This window comes from Hyperolius riggenbachi, chromosome 1, assembly GCF_040937935.1.
Source record: "Hyperolius riggenbachi isolate aHypRig1 chromosome 1, aHypRig1.pri, whole genome shotgun sequence".
Classification (NCBI taxonomy): Eukaryota; Metazoa; Chordata; class Amphibia; order Anura; family Hyperoliidae; genus Hyperolius; species Hyperolius riggenbachi.
Window position 1 is genome coordinate 518,456,635 of NC_090646.1, and position 21,133 is coordinate 518,477,767.

General features: G+C 42.8%; 1 protein-coding gene across 5 annotated transcripts in view; it reads left to right on the plus strand.

Moving 5' to 3' along the window:
* The window catches only part of LOC137524723 (coiled-coil domain-containing protein 63-like), a 143,508-nt gene extending 127,045 nt beyond the window's left edge, over positions 1-16,463 (plus strand). For 4 of the 5 annotated variants that reach the window (XM_068244940.1, XM_068244932.1, XM_068244914.1 and 1 more), the window contains exons 9-11: positions 1,478-1,667; positions 7,678-7,881; positions 14,245-16,463. In XM_068244940.1, coding sequence (XP_068101041.1) covers positions 1,478-1,667; positions 7,678-7,881; positions 14,245-14,372 — 522 coding nt within the window. In that variant the 3' untranslated portion in view covers positions 14,373-16,463. Of the gene's footprint in view, positions 1-1,477; positions 1,672-7,677; positions 7,882-14,244 lie in introns of those variants that run through there. The other variant, XM_068244949.1, reaches the window with a different exon arrangement.
* The last annotated feature ends 4,670 nt before the right edge of the window (positions 16,464-21,133 follow it).

Below are 21,133 nucleotides of genomic sequence, written 5' to 3' on the forward strand. Positions count from 1 at the left end.
CCCTAGCATAGTAAACATTATCAGAAGTACCCCTTGACAAATATATATTTGATCGTAGTACATGAAAATTGGTTCTAAACACTTTGCAAGCATGTACTATTGCTTTTAATTAGCAAAAATATTAATTTTGTATTGTTTTTAAATAAGATTTTTCAATTTTTTAAACTCTAAATTTATTATTGGTAAAGTTTATCAAGCCGAGTACCCCCTGGAACAATCAGAAGTACCCCCTGGGGTACGCGTACCACATGTTGAGAACCTAATGTGGCAATGTGTGAACTGTCTATGCATTATGATGGCTGCAGTGCCAGGACAAAGCTTTCTGGCACCCCCAAGCAAAGCTCCCAAAGTGCCCCCCTTCCCCCATCTATGCATTATAATGGTCAATGGTGCCAGGGCAAGTCATTCGGCACCCAAGACACAAAGAATCCATACCAGTACATGCCGCCTTTACTGCTCCTTCAATTCCTCATGAATCACAGGAGACAGTGCAGCATATTATGGGAGTGCTGATTACACAGCTCACATTGGCATGTTACAGGTAGGTGAAGTGACCACTGACACATTCTAATGAGCTACCACCAGCACCACCTTTATGGGTTTTGCTCCTCCTCCATGCACCACAACTAAGTGTAACCCCTCCACTGTTCCAGCATGAATCTGCAGCTTTACGATCAGACAGTCACACACATCTGAGATAACATTATACAGGTTGTCACCTTATGATTGCACCATGTCTGACTTCAATGTAATTTTTTAAATTATTCTTTTAGGTTCTTCTCCACTACCCTCATCTTCCTCAGCAGTTGTGATGGCAGCCTAGGTCCTGTCTTGTTCCTCTAGAGGAGTTCTTCCCTCTTTGATCTCTTCTGCACAACTAACTTCCTGCCAATGGCTTTTTCTCCATGTAGAGATTCACCTGGGCATACAGCGGGGAAAATATCATGTTAGCTGTGGCAGCAAATTCAAAGGGGTTTATTTGAATGTTTCACAAGGAGAAGCATTTTATCAACAAGACATAAGCCAAGCTGCAATCAACAAGGAAGCAGCCAGGCTGCAATCAAAGCTGATGATGGAGACAGGGGCCCCAAAGAAGAATATTAAAGACTTTTAGTGATAAAATACCACCACACACCATCTCTAACTTTTACACAGCTTGGGCCAGGGTTTAAGGAGTCTCAGAAGATCTCTGCACACTTTATCCGGAGCAAGAATACATATCTGATCTCTCATTCCATAAGGAATGGGAGGGTGATAGGAGGGAACATGGCAGCAAGCCTGCCTCCTCCTGTCTGAAAATATGACTTTAGCCAGAAGTCAAATTATTCATGAAGTGATTATGGAGAGCAGGGGAACAGACCTCTGTGATCAGCTTAGGTAACTTTGCCTCAGGTGTTCTTTAAGATTCTTTATGCTATTTTGTGTACTCATCTCATTCATTTCTTTGGCCCCTAAAACACATGTAATGTTTCTACAGCAAAAGATTATGAAAACAGCACAGGAAGCAAATGGTTCTGAAAAGCAATCCACAGAAAAATACCAGCATCTCCAACAGATCTTCTCATCTCTTCAGAGCCTTTTCAACACCATTCAGTGTGATCCCGCATCTCTGAAAAGCAGTCTTGCTGCCGAGACATTCGCTTACCTGAACTGCACTAAGTACTTCTGTAGGTAACTGTATTTCTTGCAAGTCAATGGCCAGGTATTGAAATGGATGCATATTTAGAGTGTATCACCTGTCAAGTGGAAAAATGTGCACCCGAAGAAGGTAAAGCACATACAGGAGGCTCTCACTGTGCACCAGAGTCCAAGGAGGAGCACATGCAAAACACATTTTGTGTGAATGTAACAGCCATTCAAATAGCTGTAACTTAAAGTACCCACTAATGATACAATCTTTTTTGTACAACCTTACCAAAGCTATGTAGTAAGAAGTATTTTTATTTCAGAGTAAAATACAAATTAATTTTTTCCTATGTTGCTGTTCCTTACAGTGAGCAGTAAAATTCTGAAACCTGACAGGTCTTGGACTAGTTCATCTCCTCATGGGGGAAGCTTGGTATTTCCTTTATTCTTTACCAAAGCAATCCCTGGAAAGGATCTATACAAAGATGATGACTAGCCTCTCTACTCGATTGGACAATATTTTGGTAGTTGGATTGAGCAACTGCTGTTCAGTAAGCGCTTTTGGAAATAAAGAAAATGCTGAGCATCTACCAAGAGGAGATGGACTAGTCCTAAACTGGTCATGCCTTATGTTATTTAGAGGAAGGCAGAGGGACAGTGGGCTGCACACTACAGAGCAGCACAGGACAGGCAGGGTGTGTAGAAGAACTATGCCCTCGGCTTGCGCTGGACCAAGCGACAAATCTGGGGATGGTCGGGGCAGCGTTGGCTGAGAACCATCTACTGTATGTAGAAGGCTTAATATATAGTTTGTGAGCCCGTTACATATATATTTATATAAATGTGAACAAAAACATTACCCTTCTTTCAAACTAGTTCTAAGAGTAGATGAGAAGAAGAAGCGATGAAGAAAAACGAAATAACCGCTTCTGGACATTAGTAATTGAAATCTACCCCCTCATGACGGCATAGCGCCGAAACCTGGTAGAGAAGGGCTATCTCTGTTTAAAGACCACCCTGATGTGTGATAAGGTGCACTTGACAACAGCCAGTGCAAAAACCTTATAAGCGTGTTTATGCAGTAGGGTCCAGTTTGCATGGACCCACATTGTAAGTGATTTGTTTTTAATATATGATGACTGTGAAATAAAAGTGTAACCCCTGTTGCTAAAATCTGCTAAGCCTGGTCTATGGTTTGTCCTTTGGTGGTGGGAGCTGTATACCTATTGAGCACTGGGTGACTGCAGGCTGTAGCAACAGGAGTGGATGTTACATCAGTGCTGAGGATTACAGTTACAGTTTTTGCATTTCTATTGTGGATTGGAATCAACCTCTGGCAGCTAAACTATTTGTGGAGCGCTCGATAATTCTTTCTACAACATGAAATCTATCCCCTGTTTGGGACCTGTTATCCCTGGCAGGACATAGATTTCATTTGCCGTGGCGCTCTACCATCGCTGCAGCCAACTCGCTCTGCCATCGCTATGGCAGCAGAACTCCATGAGCCTGTCAGGGGACGGTCAGGCTCCTGACAGGCTCTCATGAAGCTCTGCTGTGATGGCAATGGCAGAGCAAGTGGACTTTAATGACAGGAGATCATCATGAGCAGCGAGAGTGACGAATCCCTGCGGCGTAATGTCGTTGAGCCCCGTTTTTGTACCAGAGAGTCTCTGGTCCTTAAGGGGACAGAGACTTCTAGTACTTTAGCGGTTAAGCAAATATCATTATATTTGGCTATGTGTTCTTTGAAAAAAGTATCCAAGCATTGCTATGCGAGCTGTTAACCCTTACACACACACGCGCACACATACGTGTGCCACCACATTTTTAAGCAGGTTTCAAACCGCAGACTAGATCCGCAGTAGCAGCAGCCCTGACCCTTCTTAAACCAAAATTAAGAAAAAAACGTCTTTCCTCAGTAGCTGTTACCGCCAATACGTCTTCATTCCAGCACTGTGTCAATCTACGGTATACCTACTAGACTCAGCAAGTCAAATAGATTTCTTCTGGATGAGTGCATCCGGACTGAGCATGTGCGTGTAAGGGTTCATGCATTCTCGGTAGAGAAAAGTGCTTGTCCTTGGAGGACAAAACCCATGCACAAACAGTTCCCTCTACTGGGCATATGCAGACTATACTTGTGCATGCCCAGTGTGGATGAACTTGTCCACAGCCACACTCACGACTCAAATAAAAAGAGGGACCCAGCACTAGAACGGTGGGCTTGAGGAGGATCCGGGGAGCCTCAGGACTATCCAGAGGTTTCCCACTACTGAGGTAAATATCAAATTGACTTCAGGATTTCTTTAAAGAGAATCTGTATTGTTAAAATCGCTCAAAAGTAAACATACCAGTGCGTTAGGGGACATCTCCTATTACCCTCTGTCACAATTTCGCCGCTCCTCGCTGCATTAAAAGTGGTTAAAAACAGTTTTAAAAAGTTTGTTTGTAAACAAACAAAATGGCCACCAAAACAGGAAGTAGGTTGATGTACAGTATGTCCACACATAGAAAATACATCCATACATAAGCAGGCTGTATACAGCATTCCTTTTGAATCTCAAGCGATCATTTGTATGTTTCTTTCCCCCATGCACTGAAGTTTCAGGCTGCTCTTTTCTTCCTGCAAACAGCTTTGCCCTTGTTTGTAATTCCTCAGTATGTGAAAGCCCAGCCAGCTCAGAGGACGATTTATCCAGCTGATTAGAGCAGCTTCTCTCTTCTCTCTTATCTAAATAACACACAGGCAGTGTGCATAGAGGGGCCAGAAAGGGTGAGTTCATAGCAGAACCACAACAGTGAAGAACTTGGCAGCCTTCCAGACACAGGCCGACAAGTCTGACAGGGGAAAGATACATTGATTTATTACAGAGACTGTCATAGTAGAAAGTGCTGCAGTTAGCCAGAACACATTAGAATAGCTTTTGGAACATGTAGGATGATAAAAAACAGGATGCAATTTTTGTTACGGAGTCTCTTTAAGCAATGCCTATGCCATCCACTGCCTAGCTTCTGACAGGCTGACCCAGAGTTTGCAAACAGCATAGAACAGGAGTGTGTCAGAGGCAGAGTTCAGTTATTTTCTACTTTAGATCATATGAAAACTGGCTAAAGGATTTTTTAGAATTAAATATTTAAAAAGTAAAAAGAGTAATTTACAGAAAAAGGAGAAAAAGATTAATTAAATAAACAAAATGGCGCAAAGTATGAAATAAAGACTTAAAAATGAAATGGAGATATCAAGGTGTCTTCTTTTCCCTTGGTCCCGACATTCTTACCACTTTTGGTTACTTGGCGTTATCCATCTTTGTTGTGTATTGCTTCCTGCGGTGACCTACTATGAAGCAGGAAAAAAGGGCGCAGGAGCCAATTCGGTAAAAAGGGTGCTGCCATAGACGCCTTTAATAGGGCTCTTTGGGCGCATGGCGGCGGCCACTAGCTGGTGCCTCAAGGCGCTGAATTTTACATTCTTTGACGCAAATATATGCGGCTATGAAGGCAAATTTCGGTGTCTGGAGGGACCTGATTAGTGGCAAGAGGGGGCAATTTCCGCAAACAGACTTGCGGGGAAAAAATTGGCTTGCAGATAACTTTTAGTTATCCGCAAGGCAATTTTTTTTTCTGCAAGCCTGCCACTGGAAATTGCCCCCTCTTGCCACTAATCAGGCACCTCTAGGCGCCGAAATTTACCTTCATAGCCGCATATCTCGGCTTTGCGGAAGGGGGGTTAGCTTTAGGAAGGGGATTTAGGGTTAGGGGCCACCAAGGGAGGTTAGGTTTAGGCACCACCAGGGGGGAGTCTCAGGGTTAGGCACCCTCAGGGGTTTTTAGGGTTAGGCACCACCAGGGGTGTGGGAGGATTGTCTCGGGGGTTAGGCACCACCGGGGGGGGGTCTTAGGGTTAGGCACCAGCAGGGGGGGTTAGGGTTAGGAACCACTGGGGGGGTTCTTAGGGTTAGGCACCACCAGGTAAGGGTTCTGTGTGAGAATGGAGTTAAGTTTAGCCATAGTAAAATATCGGTAAATATTACCGATATTTTAGTATCAAAATGCAGTAGAAGAGTATCGCTAAGTTTAGCGATATTTTACTAGCGACAATCCCCTGCGCCCTTTTTTCCGGGCGCCTTTTTTATTTGTATGCAACTTACTAACCCACAGCAGGGGTAAAGTAAAGAGCTCTGATATTCTCTCTTGTATCCCACAAAACTGACTTTTTTACACAAGCACTCAAGTAGAAGAATATCTTGTTTTTTTGTATTTAGCAACCCTAAATGAGATATTAACCTTTTAACAGTCCCACCTGTGTTATCTCATGTCAGATAACTTTGGGCAGGGCTATCTGCTGACTAAACTCAGGCTGCCTAATGCAGCCTATGCAGAGTGGCACAGGGAGTGCTTTCACATTTACCTGTTCCGGATGCTGGATCAGCTCTCCTCTTCCTCTTCTCATCCTACACTGAGCAACCGCTGTAATGCCGACATCCTTTTATGGGTCTCGCTCATATCATATCATGACGTGACCTGGACCCAGAGGATGTTGTCAGCATTGCAGCACCGCTCAGTGGTGGAAGAGGGATGATGAAAGAGAGTCTTCTACTACCCCTCCATCCTGATCATATGATATGCCAGGACCCAGAACAGGATGTTGACATTACAGTGGCCTCAATTCACGGAGCATTATCAAACATTTATCAAACACCTTATCAAACGTTTGATAATGTACCTCATGGGTAAAACTTCATTTTAAATTCACTAAGGTGTTATATATTTATCGAATGTTTTACCGATAAAACGTTCAACAAATATATAACACCTTAGTGAGATTTTACCCATGAGGTAAATTATCAAACGTTTGATAAAGTGTTTGATAAACGTTTGATAATGCTCCGTGAATTGAGGCCATTGTATGCTCAGTAGAGGTAGAGGAGAGCTGATCCAGCATCCATAACAGGTAAATGTGAAAGTGCTCCCTGCGTCCACTCTGCATAGGCTGACAGGTTGGTAAAGGCACTTTGGGGGAGAGGGGGAAATGCGGTGCCTCAGCACGCACAGCAATGTTTTCATTTGAGAAGGAAAAGGTTTAAAGCAGGATTGTCAGCCATAAAATTCCTTTTACCCACTGCTCTGTGTTTATTATGCAGCCTGCAACCCTACCCTGCATTGCAAGCACTCCAAACTAATCAGAAATATTTCTGCTGTAATAAATCTTATCTCAGTCAGCCTTGCTCTATTTGGTACATTGCCGACGAGAAAAAAACTTTCCATCACCTCTCCCACTTTCCTGTTCCCCACTGATTGCCTGAGGGCACTTCAGTGAGCTGCTGAAATACGATCCATGCTGTGCTAACATGTGTTTACAAAGAAAGCTAGATATGACGGTGCTGTTTCTAAGAGGGGGGGGGGGAAGAGTAAAAAAAAGAGTAAGGGAGGAAATGACATCAGGATTGACTTCAGTCAGAGGGAATAAAAATGGAAAATGCCAGGAACAGTTTTCTCTTTATTTACTATATAAAATTTACTGAAATCAAAATGTCAGACAGTACAGGGCATATATTATGTAAGTAGAACAAGTATCTACTTATATATGTGTTTTTTTCCCTGGGATAGTATCGCTGTCCCTACTGCTTTAAAGGGAAATTGGGTTATTGTTGTGAAGAAAAGGCTAATAGATAGCCATTGGTGACATGGGGGTGTATGCAATAAACTGCGTTAAGCAGAATTAAGTACGTGAAGCAGTACGAGTGTAGTGCACTGCATGTAATATAATGCATTCTACTCTACTTGCCATGCGGTAAGACTTTACACAAGTTATTATGCTTAACAGTTTAGTTTAGTGCATACACCCTATAGAGTCATGCTTATTAGAGGAATTAAGAATGCTATCTACAGTTTTTTTATGCAACTGCCCTTCCCTTGATAGTGTAGCTTAAAGTTTGCTTTTAATCAGATGTTTTCTATTGCCAATGTTGTGATGTAAAGTACACTATAAATGTATCTTTGTAACTCTTTATATAGAAATGGGCCTAATTTTGCACAATGCTTTTCCCAAAGGTGTGATTGAGAAGAGAATTGATGAGCTTCTGCAGTTGAAGACCTATTCTGCTATAAATGAGCCAACAGAAGTCGAGCTCTCACCTATGTCCAGCAAGCCGCAGTTAACACCCAGTAACCTTTTTGTTTTGAAGAGTGATACCAAAATAACGCTGTCTGATATAGAGGATGATACAGAGGATACAGAGGCTACTGATGATGCTGGTATGCATAATCTAAATCTAGCAGAAGAGTTAGCTTCAAATGTTAGGCTGTGGTGGCAGCATTGAGACAGTGCATATACTGTAATATTATATAAGGTGCTTTATTCCACAGCACAAAATAAAAGTCCTGATATGGCTGAGAGCTTTGTGAACCACCACTGCAACTTACAAGACAGTCCAGTTTTCTAAAATATAGCTTTGACGCTCTCTCACGGCACCACAAACTGAAAACAACAAATAACATTTGTAAAGCGAATTTCTCCCGTAGTACTTAAAGCACAGAATTATGGCTCAGAACAGAAATTGGTTCATTGGTAAATTGTGGTATAGAAGAAGAATTCTATAAGGGCTCTTTTACATCTACAACGCATGCAGGAGCCGTTCTCCTGCACGCATTGAATAGCCTGCAGCATGTCGTCGGGATGCTGCGGTGCGACGGAATCAGCGGTGGTAGCTATTATTTCACCCGACGGGAAGACGCCGGCTCCCAACGATTGAAAGCTCCCGGGTGCGTCTAACCGCAACATACCGAAACGCAGCGTCAGGTGTGAAAGGTAAAAAGAAAGTCTATGGACTTTCATTGTACATTGGTTAACGTCAAAATGCTGGAAACTGGCTCTAGTGTGAAAGAGCCCTAAGTCCACAAATGCCATGCTAAACAGCTGGCTTTTCAGTCTGGATTTGAATAGCTCCAGGGATGGGAATTGTCTTTACTGGGTGTGGTATGGAATTGCAAAGGGTAGGGGCAGCATGACAGAAATCTCTGGCTCCAAAGGTTTTGAGATGCACTCTGGCAGTGACCAAGTTTATGGAACCTGTTGATCTGAATTTGAGAGAGGTGTGGTGCAGTTTCAGTAAGTCCTTCATGTATCCAGGGCTCAAATTGTTTAGGGATTTGAATGTCAACAGTCCAATCTTGAAGAGTATTCTCCATTTTACAGGTAGCCAGTGCAGTGAGCAAAGAATCAGTTCTGTGATCTGTGTTAATCTGGGTACACACATTGCGATTTCTCGCTCGATCTGCGGGATCGATTTGATTATTTCCAACATGTTCGTTTCGGTTTCGTTCGATACAGCCGTTGATTTTGCATACTTATCATGCCAATTCGACTGCTGTATCGAACGAAACCGAATCGAACATACCGGAAATAATCGATCGATTTCGCAGATTGAGCGGGAAATCGCAATGTGTGTACCCAGCAGAAGTTTCATAACTGAATACAGTGTTAACTCTTTCAGTCAGAGAAAGAAGAACACATAATAGATATTGTTATGCTTGCCACTGTATATATGTCTATCTAACCACATCACGTCACTTAAGGTTCCCTGTAAAGACGCGAGGAACATTTCATATGACTTGGGACCCATGGCTTGAAAGCCCTCTCACAGTGCCCACCTCTTAGACTAGTAAAAGTTGTGCTATACACAAAGCCAGCAACTCTAGTTTTTCAGTATTAACAATGAGATGAACCAGATGTTGAAACGTATGTGGTTTAATTTGTTTGGGAAATTTCTTGTTTAGGTAATGTTAAATGACAATGACAATCTACGGCAGAAGTCGTAACTTGAATTTTTATTCTGTTTGAATATTGTAAATTGCTGTATTACTGTACTGGCCGTTATACAATTTTGATATAGTATATTGAATTCAAAGTGATTGTCATAAAACTATACAATTTCCCGTTAAATAAAACTAGTTTAAAAGAAGGTGCTGTTGCCGATGTTCCTAATCACTCTTCTTGGATTATTTGGTGCTGAATATGAACAGGGCTAAACTGTCAGTGCCAAAGTGACATTTACTTCCCTGGCAATCTTGAACCCGGGACCACTTAGTATACAATTTCTGTCTTTCGTAGTAAAGAGCTGAGCAGCGCTACTTAAAAACAGATGAATGCTTACCTGCAAAAGTGTGCAAGCCCCACTAATGGGATAAAATACACACTGAGCACACACATGACCTGTCTACCGCTTGGAGGATGTTGGTTTCCTCTAACAGCTTGCATGCAACTTGTTAGGTACTCGTCCCTCCCACTTTCGTAGAAGTCTTTCCTCCATGGGAGGGGACCTAACACTAACTAAATTATACCTATGCATATGCATAGCCTGGGCGCGCTACCAAGTAAAATTGAAAATTGCGTAAAAAAAGTGGGATCAGCGCATCACCAGGCCGCCACCGATTGGCCTCAACTCAGAGATGCGCTGAGCCCCCCCAGAGACTGCAAACGCACCTTGAACCAAACAGAAGCTCTGCATATACACCAAAAGCAAAACTGTTAAGTGGGAGCAGCTGGCCGGAAATAAATTAAAACATAGTAAAGAGCTGAGCAGCGCTACTTAAAAACAGATGAATGCTTACCTGCAAAAGTGTGCAAGCCCCACTAATGGGATAAAATACACACTGAGCACACACATGACCTGTCTACCGCTTGGAGGATGTTGGTTTCCTCTAACAGCTTGCATGCAACTTGTTAGGTACTCGTCCCTCCCACTTTCGTAGAAGTCTTTCCTCCATGGGAGGGGACCTAACACTAACTAAATTATACCTATGCATATGCATAGCCTGGGCGCGCTACCAAGTAAAATTGAAAATTGCGTAAAAAAAGTGGGATCAGCGCATCACCAGGCCGCCACCGATTGGCCTCAACTCAGAGATGCGCTGAGCCCCCCCAGAGACTGCAAACGCACCTTGAACCAAACAGAAGCTCTGCATATACACCAAAAGCAAAACTGTTAAGTGGGAGCAGCTGGCCGGAAATAAATTAAAACATAGTAAAGAGCTGAGCAGCGCTACTTAAAAACAGATGAATGCCCAGGCTATGCATATGCATAGGTATAATTTAGTTAGTGTTAGGTCCCCTCCCATGGAGGAAAGACTTCTACGAAAGTGGGAGGGACGAGTACCTAACAAGTTGCATGCAAGCTGTTAGAGGAAACCAACATCCTCCAAGCGGTAGACAGGTCATGTGTGTGCTCAGTGTGTATTTTATCCCATTAGTGGGGCTTGCACACTTTTGCAGGTAAGCATTCATCTGTTTTTAAGTAGCGCTGCTCAGCTCTTTACTATGTTTTAATTTATTTTCGGCCAGCTGCTCCCACTTAACAGTTTTGCTTTTGGTGTATATGCAGAGCTTCTGTTTGGTTCAAGGTGCGTTTGCAGTCTCTGGGGGGGCTCAGCGCATCTCTGAGTTGAGGCCAATCGGTGGCGGCCTGGTGATGCGCTGATCCCACTTTTTTTACGCAATTTTCAATTTTACTTGGTAGCGCGCCCAGGCTATGCATATGCATAGGTATAATTTAGTTAGTGTTAGGTCCCCTCCCATGGAGGAAAGACTTCTACGAAAGTGGGAGGGACGAGTACCTAACAAGTTGCATGCAAGCTGTTAGAGGAAACCAACATCCTCCAAGCGGTAGACAGGTCATGTGTGTGCTCAGTGTGTATTTTATCCCATTAGTGGGGCTTGCACACTTTTGCAGGTAAGCATTCATCTGTTTTCAAGTAGCGCTGCTCAGCTCTTTACTATGTTTTAATTTATTTCCGGCCAGCTGCTCCCACTTAACAGTTTTGCTTTTGGTGTATATGCAGAGCTTCTGTTTGGTTCAAGGTGCGTTTGCAGTCTCTGGGGGGGCTCAGCGCATCTCTGAGTTGAGGCCAATCGGTGGCGGCCTGGTGATGCGCTGATCCCACTTTTTTTACGCAATTTCTGTCTTTCCTTTTGTCCATGCCTGTGCCTGTTTCTTATTACTGGCCAATGAACTGGCCAATCATAGCGATGGGCCTATTGAGAGGCATGGTACATGGATCTGCTTGGTAATACCACATTAGAGTGAATGCTACATGCACTATCCCTGGAAACAAAGGTTGCTTGCTGGCAGGTCCATATCCTCCACAGTTGACATACCTTTTATTATAGTAGGCTTTTATAATCTGACATAAAAAGTAGGGAATCTGAATAATATTAGCACTCTTGCCTTTAAAGAGAATGTCCAAGCAAAATAAAAAAATGAGTTTCACTTACTTGGGGCTTCTACCAGCCCCATGTAGCCATCCTGTGCCCTCGAAGTCACTCACTGCTGCTCCAGTCCCCCGCTGGCAGCTTGCCGACCTCGGAGGTCTGCGGGACGCATTGCGTACATTTTTACGCATTCCCGCTAGTGCAGGAACATTAACACATACATTTTTACGCATTACTGGTTCAATGCGTAAAAATTTACGTATTGAACCAGAAACGTGTAAAAATGTATGTGTTAATGTTCCTGCACTAGCGGGAATGCGTAAAAATGTACGCAATGCGTCCCGCAGACCTCCGAGGTCGGCAAGCTGCCAGCGGGGGACTGGAGCAGCAGTGAGTGACTACGAGGGCACAGGATGGCTGCATGGGGCTGGTAGAAGCCCCAGGTAAGTGAAACTCGTTTTTTTATTTTGCTTGAACCTTCCCTTTAAAGAGAACCAGAGACGAAGCACCCTTATGTATTTTATTACATTTATCAGTGAGAACATGACAGTAAACACCTACCCTGCTTTTAGTTTCATCCTTATCTGCTTAATTGGTCTATTAGCAGCTGTGATAAGAATCCCCGACTGGCTCAGTCTAGGTTTGACCTGGAATCATTATAGCAGAGTCACTCTTCTGTGGAGTCTTTTCAAGCCCAAGCCTGCCACCTCCTGGCTCAGATTTCCTGCTTTGCATACTGAGAGCTGTGGAGGGGCTGCTGCTGCTGAGAGAGAATCTCTGAAACAGACAAGTCTGGCTGCAATATGATCTGTGTGCTTTCAGCATAGATAATGCTGATGACTGCAGTTTCATTCCTATTAGAGACACTTCCTACAGGCAGCTGCACATCATACCAAAATGAAAGCACACAGATGAAAGGCTACAGCAGCCTAGTCTCATATAGCCTACACAGCACATCCAGAACAACTCATAACCTGGAAGCAGAAGGGATATGAGCCAGCGGCCATATTTGATTTTTCCTGGAGCAATAATGGATAAAAAAAACACTAAAAAAGGCACACCAGAGCTGCGAAATTATCAGGTAGAGCATTTATTCTTTACAAGCTATCGACTGATATGTTTATTTTGTGTAAAACGTTCATCTCTGGTTCCCTTTAAGTACCATTACAGACTCTGCATGGAGTTAGTATGTTGTGTTTAGAAGCATTTTTCAGGGTGCTCTTATTACATCTCTATACTCAATAGTTTAACTGACATAATGATCCTACAACATATTTGTGTATGTGTGTCCTGAATATATTAGGTTGTAAACTTTGGGGGACGTGCAGATTTTAATGGTTCTGTGTAATGTTTTAAACTCTGTACAATGTCTGAGTGATATAGAAATACATCATCTAATTAAATAAAAATAAAGAAAATACACTTCAAGCTACCGTATAAGGCTGAATCCACAGTCTATCAATTTTTCTGCATGAGTTGTCTGACAGTTTTGCATTGCTGTCAATTGTTTTTCTGCATGGGAAAAAAGCATCCAAGTGTGAACTAGCCCATTGATTATATTGGTTTTCAGTTTTCCTGTGCAGAAAATGCACAGAAAAATGATAAGCGTGGACAGGACCTAAGCTCTCCCTCTGATATTTAAAATATACTGTTAGTTTCCCAGTTTTTTTCTTCCTCTTCCTTCCCACCCCTACAAAATGCGAGAAGGGCATTTCTGACATAAAACAAACATGAAAAATGACCCGTTTCCAAATTGGCTGGCTACAGCATTTCATGCTTGATGTACTAAACGTTTTAGTGCAATGTACGGTAACTCAATTTTCAACTTTCACTTTTAAGAATTTTCCTGGCTTCTACGTGCCTTGTGATTCAGTAACAATAATGAGTGAGACAATTTTGGAAGTGGTTACCTATACACTCAGAATTACACATATGCTAAAATGATGTGCTCATAAATTAGGTCACATCGTATTTACCACATAATTCACAAATGTTTTCAGCCTGTCTCTCATGTCACATGACTGACTGATAACACGCATCGTGGGGGGCCACAACTACCAACCTTCCCTTCCTCTGATTCAGGGGACTATACTTCAGATCAGACATTTTTGTGGCTTCACATGATATGGTTGTAAAGATCATGATGGCCACACTTGTTTTATCTCCCTTGTGAGATGGGCCCGAAGGGCGTGAAGGACACCAAGGGGAGGCAAGGGAAGAGGTGTGAGCATTGGGGGCCTCCCATTGAAGTTTCACTGGGGGGGGCCCATGAATTATAGTTATCCCACTGGCAAAGCTATATCCATGTATTAGTAAGTAATATGCTATATATGACTACACACATCTTATCTGGTATTCATATTGATTTGCCCCTGCCAATTAATTCATGAAATCTCTGTGTTTCCATAAAGATGTGAAGGTCTCCAGTTATGCGGAGCTAAGGAGCAGGGCCTTGCAGGATATTGCCCAGCGGGAGCACAAAGCTGCAATCAGAGCACAGAAGATGCACGAGAGAAGCATGAAGAAAGAGCCTGTGTAGCTGGAGGTGGCGGCTAAAGCCAATATTCTTAGTAGTTTCTTAGAATGTCTTAGAATTTGCATTAAATGTAGATGAAGTGGTCTTGTAGATCCAAGACTTCAGTTTTATTAGCTTGCTGTATGTTTCATACTATAGGTAGATGGTGGCTTGAGTGTTATAACATCTGCAGGCAACGTGCTAAATACCTCATCTGATAATATATTAAGCAGAATGCTAAAATGTTAGTTTTCTGTGTGTGAGATAAGCCTAAATTTCATTCATCAATACAGAGCTTATAGTCTTCACCACAGCAACCCGCAAGGGATAATAGGCAGGTATTCCTGTTGGGCACTAGACTAGTTTTCTGCTTAGGGCTCCCAGGTCATAGTCCTCTTACTCGCCCCACTGGGACCAAGAGATGGGCGAATCACAGAATGGAGATGTACAAGCTCAGTTATATGCAGTCTTAAAGCCTTGTACATACATTATGTCACTGTTTCTCAAACCTGACCTCGTGACTCCCTAACGGTGCATGTTAGGCAACCTCACCTACACACAGTTGGGCTAATTAGTGTCTCATCTACATGGAATCCACCTAGCTGAGACACTAATTACCCACCTGTGCATAGGTGAGGCTGCCTGCAAAACATGCACCGTTGGGAAGTCACGAGGACAGGTTTGAGAAACACTGGTGTAGGCAATCTTAGGCTGAGATGATTCTTTTGAACTGTCTTGGCTGAGAACCTATGGTGTGTACAGCTGCCCCATGGCAATGCGTCACTGCATGGTGAACAAGCGCATTGTGCCCTTTTAATCCCCACACCCGCCATGTCTCTGAAAACGACAGTGCGGCATTTTTCCACACATCACACGCATTATTTCAATCAAATGTATTACATGTTTTGTCTAGCCACACACATTGTAATGGAGAGGAACGCGCATGGTGTATGGGAAAATGACATGTATGTTGGCTGCACGCCATAAGTGTGAACCTAGCCTAACACAACTGGCTGCAGCAAGGAGTAGCCAATGAAATGTAAATAACACCACCCTCATCCATATACAGAATCCCCCCCCCCCCCCATAAATCTACATTATGTACACAACTAAGGCTAGACAGCACCACCTAATAATAGACATAGGTGGCCTTTGAAGGAGGGGACAGAGTCACAATATACATCAGGGCTCCAGGCGTGGGGGTGGCTGCATGCTATCCCTATGCTTTTGATAATAGTCCAGTAGGGTACGGGTTTATTGCTTCCTTGTAACTGGCTTAGATTGGCTGAGTTTCTTTCAGGCAGCACACTAAAGGCGCGTACACATCTGTGATGGATGTCGCCCATCTGGGATCAGGACCTGATCCCCGTGGGCAACATCGCTGGGCCGGGCTACACACACATCCAACCATGAAAAAGCAACTGTGCTCGCAAGCCATTGATAAAGGGCCTGGAGCCCAAAACGTGGTGCTGGTCTTTCTGCTATGTAACCGCTGTGAATATGCAACAATACATTTGGAAATCATCCATAAAGTTTGAGTTGGAATTGCTTTTTCATGACTGCATAATGTGTTATTAGTGGCAGTGACGTATACTTTCAGTGTACTGTATGCTTCACACTGCACATATAATGTGTGATCCGACTTCAACCCTCTGTTGCGGTCCTGTTTTTCTAGGGACCACAGCACAATTGCCCATTAGCCTTAACTGAAGTCAGAAGAATATGAAGGCTGCCATATTTATTTCCTTTTAAACAATACCAGTTGCTGGGCAGTACTGCTGGTCTATTTGGCTGCAGAAGTGTCTGAATAACACCAGAAACAAGCATGCCACTAATCTTGTCAGATCTGACAATAATGTCAGAAACACCTGATCTGCATATGCTTGTTCAGGGTCTATGGCTAAAAGTATTTGAGGCAGAGGATCAGCAAGGCTGCCAAGCAACTGGTATTGTTTAAAAAGAAATAAATATAGCAACTTCCATATCCCTCTTCTTACAGTTGTCCTTTAAACATTTTATGACACAAACCAGTAGATTCTCTATCAGTGCGAGTTAGTTTTAGGGAGCCCACGCTACGTGCGGTCCTGTCAGCATAGTTTGCACTCATAAGTAACGCATGAGCCTTTGAAGTGCAGCGCATTGTATTTGTAGTACCATCACGCTACTTCAGTAGCGCAGCCGCTACTAATGAAGTAGCGCAGTCATGCTACACATTGCGCTGCATTTCGAAGGATATTCCGTAACTTATGAGTGCTCGCTAAGCTGACAATCACACGTAGCGTGCGCTCCTTAAAATTAACTCATGCTAATGAGCGCAATACATTTAGGGATTTAACCTGAAAGCAAGTAAATTTCCCCTTTCCTTATATCTTGGTGGATTACATTGATTGCCTATTACGCACATGAGCACGTTTTGATTACAGCATTATGCTGTTCTGACATAGTCGTTGATTAATGTGACTTTTTCACATTAGATATGTGTTTATTGTTTTAGCGTTTATGCCTGTTATTTAATGTATTCTTATTTTAACATTTATTATCAGCCACATACTGTAATTTAGATATTGCAGGACAGCATGACTTTATTGTGCCCACACTGATTGTTCTTAGTGTTAATTTTATTCTTGTCTGATTCAGTGTTCTCATTAATAAAGTATGACTTTAGTACCTTTTCACATGGTATGGCGTTTTGGCTTCTTTTTTTCTGTGGGTGCCATAAATGTACATTAAAAACCATGGCCCACTGTAATGAAATCCATGCAGCTTAGGCACTGTGATTCAGCAAATTGCACTGAGAACACTTAAATGAGATTGAGATCACCTCCATAGCATGCAGTCACCAGTACTCTGTGACCCCACCCCCCTGCATCTTTCTAGTTTAATAAAAGCAAACTCAACAATGGTGCAAAACCAGTAAAAATAATGTAGCATGGTAGAATAAAATACAGTTATATGCAGAAAAGTTAGCCCCTTAAGTAATTGAGGTTACAGTATTACTTTGATTAAGTGTAGACAAAATCATAGACCTACGTAAGAGACCACTTATAAAAGTACTTCCATTTTTATTAATAAGATAAGACATAGGAAAAAAACATATAAAAAATATTTTTTATCAAAAAATGTAAAACATGTCTTGTGCACATAGCATGAGACATCCACACCTGTGTTTGTTTCTTCATAGTGACAGTCCAAGACCAAAACATAAATTAAGCAAATGTTAGTGCAAAATTGTGCAAACAGTGGCATTAATCCGAGAACTGATAGGATAAGACAGACTCCAACCCGATGCAAAACAGGATAGCAACAATCTGGTGTGGCAATGAACATATGCTTGATAGTTAAAGCAGTAGGATCAGCCATACTACGCCAGGGAAAAAAACACATATATAAGTAGATAAATACTTGAGCTACTTGCATAACACATGTATTATACTGTCCATGTTTTTATTTCAGTGAATGTTATATAACAAATGACGAGAATTCTGTTCCTGGTGGGGGACATGTCTTTTGCCCACAGTTAAGGCTAACTCGTGATGTCATTTCTGCCCTTTATTTTTTTTCTTGTCTCCTCCAATCGCTGAGTCGCCTCAGCCTTGCTTGTAAACACAAATGAGTAGGGGATTAGGTTTCAGATAAGCAGCTAGCAGGGAAATCAAGGGAAGGGGAGGAATAGATTATAGATAAAAAGAACCCCCAGCATGCAAATCTTTGGCAACGACTACTAAAGGGCCAGTGCTCCTTAAGTATGTGATAACTCCAAACCATAACAGCAGAAAAAGTTTTGAAAGTTTTGAATGCAGGAATAGCATCTTTATCACTTAATACACTCAGACCAGTTGCTGGTGAAATTAGATTTTTATGGTGACGATACCGCTTTAATAGCAGGAAGGGAAGCAAGTAGTTGCAGACAAGGTTATCCACCATTAGACCTCTATGAGCAATCACATACGATGCATAAGAACAGTCCACTGGGTAGTATATCTCAATAGGCAGATAGCTCCTGAAGAATGGACTAGGCTGTAGCATATAATGAAGCTTTACTAAGAAAGCACAGTATAGCGAAGCACAATGGTCCAGCAATGAAGTGTGCATACAGCATGGCAAGAGGCAAAGCAAGAGTGGGCAGGGGCGTTGCTAACCTCAAAGATCAGTGGCACTTTCCCCGAATCTATTCTGGGGTGCCCTGGATGTCCCCCAGGCAGAGTCAGCTGTGGTGCCTCAATTACGGGCATGCTGGGAGCTGTGGTCGAATCAATCAGGGGTATGCTAAGTACTGTGGTGCCACTATGTGGACATACTGGGTGCTGTGGTGCCATGCGTGGTGGTGTGATGCCTTAATGGGGGCATTCTGGGAATTGTGGTGACTCAATGGGAGGCCCATCGGAGGGGATCCACTAGAAGGTCAGGGAATTCTATGGGGGAACTGCCAGATAACCTGGCGGCAGGCCAGCCTGCCCAGCAGAAAGCCAGACTAGCCAGCACAGAAGCCAGGTAACTCTGTCTAGTTATGTTTAATTGACACTGCCTATTTATATGTTTTGGGGTTTTTGTATTAATGTTGAGGAGGCTTTAGCCAGCATTTTTTCTAGACAGGCCTATTTAGACTGTTGTTAAGTTCATGTAAATTTGGCTCCACCCATGACTATGCCCACATTCTGGTGCATGGCCACACCCATTTTCCAGCTTGAATGCCCAACAGTGCCCCGGATCTCTTAGAATCCTAGAAATGCCCCTGAGAGTGGGTGAAAATAATAAACACAGAGTGATGTCCCGAAAAGTCAGACTGGCTAGTGGAGGTTGGGAGAAATCATGCCCATGTTCCCAGGCAATGTAGCAAGGCTATTGTCCCAGATGCATTTCTCTAGATGTACTGGAACATCAGTCTGTTGGAAGATAAGTAGGGTGTGTAGAGCTGGCAAACAACCAGATGACCTACTGATAACCGGTTGTTTGTCAGATCCAACCGGAGGATCAATCTGCCCAACTATCATGCAGGTTGGAACGTGTGTACAAGTCTTTTGAACAACGTTGTTGTTTTTGAATGCGGACATATTGTGCAGTTTGTCATTTAGCTTGCGCGCATAGTATTTGAGTGAATTGGTTGTTTAGTTGGTAGGTGTGTGTGGACATACTTGTTAGGTAAACTACTTGTGTGGTTGGTCATGTTGTGCTGCTGGTTATGAAATTTGGACGTGTGTATGAGCCTTTTATTAATAGTTTCACTCACCATTTGCTATATACTCTGCAGCCCCATCTCCTTAAGCATGACACCTGTGACCCCACCCAACAAAACACCCCTCCTACACAACCTTCTTCAGTCCTACAATACATGCCGGAAGACTCCACAAACCTGCAATGTTCAGACTGTCCTAGCCACGACTGTTGGGCTTCTGAATTCAACTTAACTTCTTTCTGTGTCGCCTTGCCCCATTCACAAACAATACCACTGCCACACGTGCAAACACCTTAGTTGTCAACACACTCATACCATACTGTGCCTGCACTTTCTCCTTGTCCCTATTATATCTCAGGCAAGAAGACACAGGGAGGCTGAATAAGCTGAGGAGACAATGAGGTTATGGGGGCACTGGGGAAAGCCCAAGTATGGCCAGCTCTTATATTTATTTTTAGTTCAGCTGATTTAAGGAGTGTATGTCACTCAGTAGGGATGGTCAATGAGATGCAAATAATTATGAATTGCTTCAAAATTATGCAAACTTTGTATAAAAATATATGCGGCTTGAAACTGGACCAATCACATCTCACCAAAGTGGAATATGATTGGTCCATTTTCAAGCTATGTAAATCTGCATACACAATTTACATAATGCTGCATCAAATATTTGCATCTCATTGACGATCCCTGTATGTCTCTCAGGGGAGGGGAACTGCCTATCATTAGGGACATATCAATTGGCAACCTATTGGTCAATCGATAATTCCATTTTTGGTAGCTAGGTACAGTTGTCCCCAGCATAGGTTGGCCAGGCACTCTCTTCACTACCTGTTTCTGCCTGGTGCCTTCCCGAAGACTTCTGCCGCCTGCCTCACCGGACCGGGCCTGCCTATACTGAAGGGTTGGGGGGGGGAGAGGTCATCTGGCTACCTATACTGAAGGTGTCAGGGATGTGTCTAAAGGTGTCCCTCTTTCATATCTCAGAAAGTTGGGAGGTATACCTAAAATATCCAAAGTACAGTATATTTACTCAGTTTACCTGTATACTACATAGATCTGATAAGATTGTACAATGTAGATTGTATCATTGATGGGCACCTATATTCGTGACAAGGAGGAGCAATCAGTCAATCCCCACCAGCCAGAAATCATTCTGTCCCATGACATGCTTGTGTATACATCTTAGGGTGAAGAAAGATGACAAGTTTTTTTCTTAGGTTTTTATTATAACTAATCGTAAAGTAGACATTTCCCCTGACTTCCTGTCTAGGTGATTAGGATAAGGTTGGCAGGAATGGATACGTCTTTCTCCTGGAAGTGCAGATTGCAATAAAAATCTGACAGACGTTATAACCATTATTAGGTCTTAAAAACAAAACAAGCTAACAAAGCAGGTAATGTAAAAAGGACTGTATACTCAAACACTACTCAGACATTTATTTTCTGTATAGCATACAACCTTCCTGCCAGCATAACAAAGTAATGGCAGCATACTCTGTACAAGTAGTGTGTTACAATAGCGCCACCTAGCGCAACGCTCTGGAAAACAACATGAATACACCATGTTGCCAGGCTTATCCACAGGCAGCTAATTCATGCAATGGTAAAC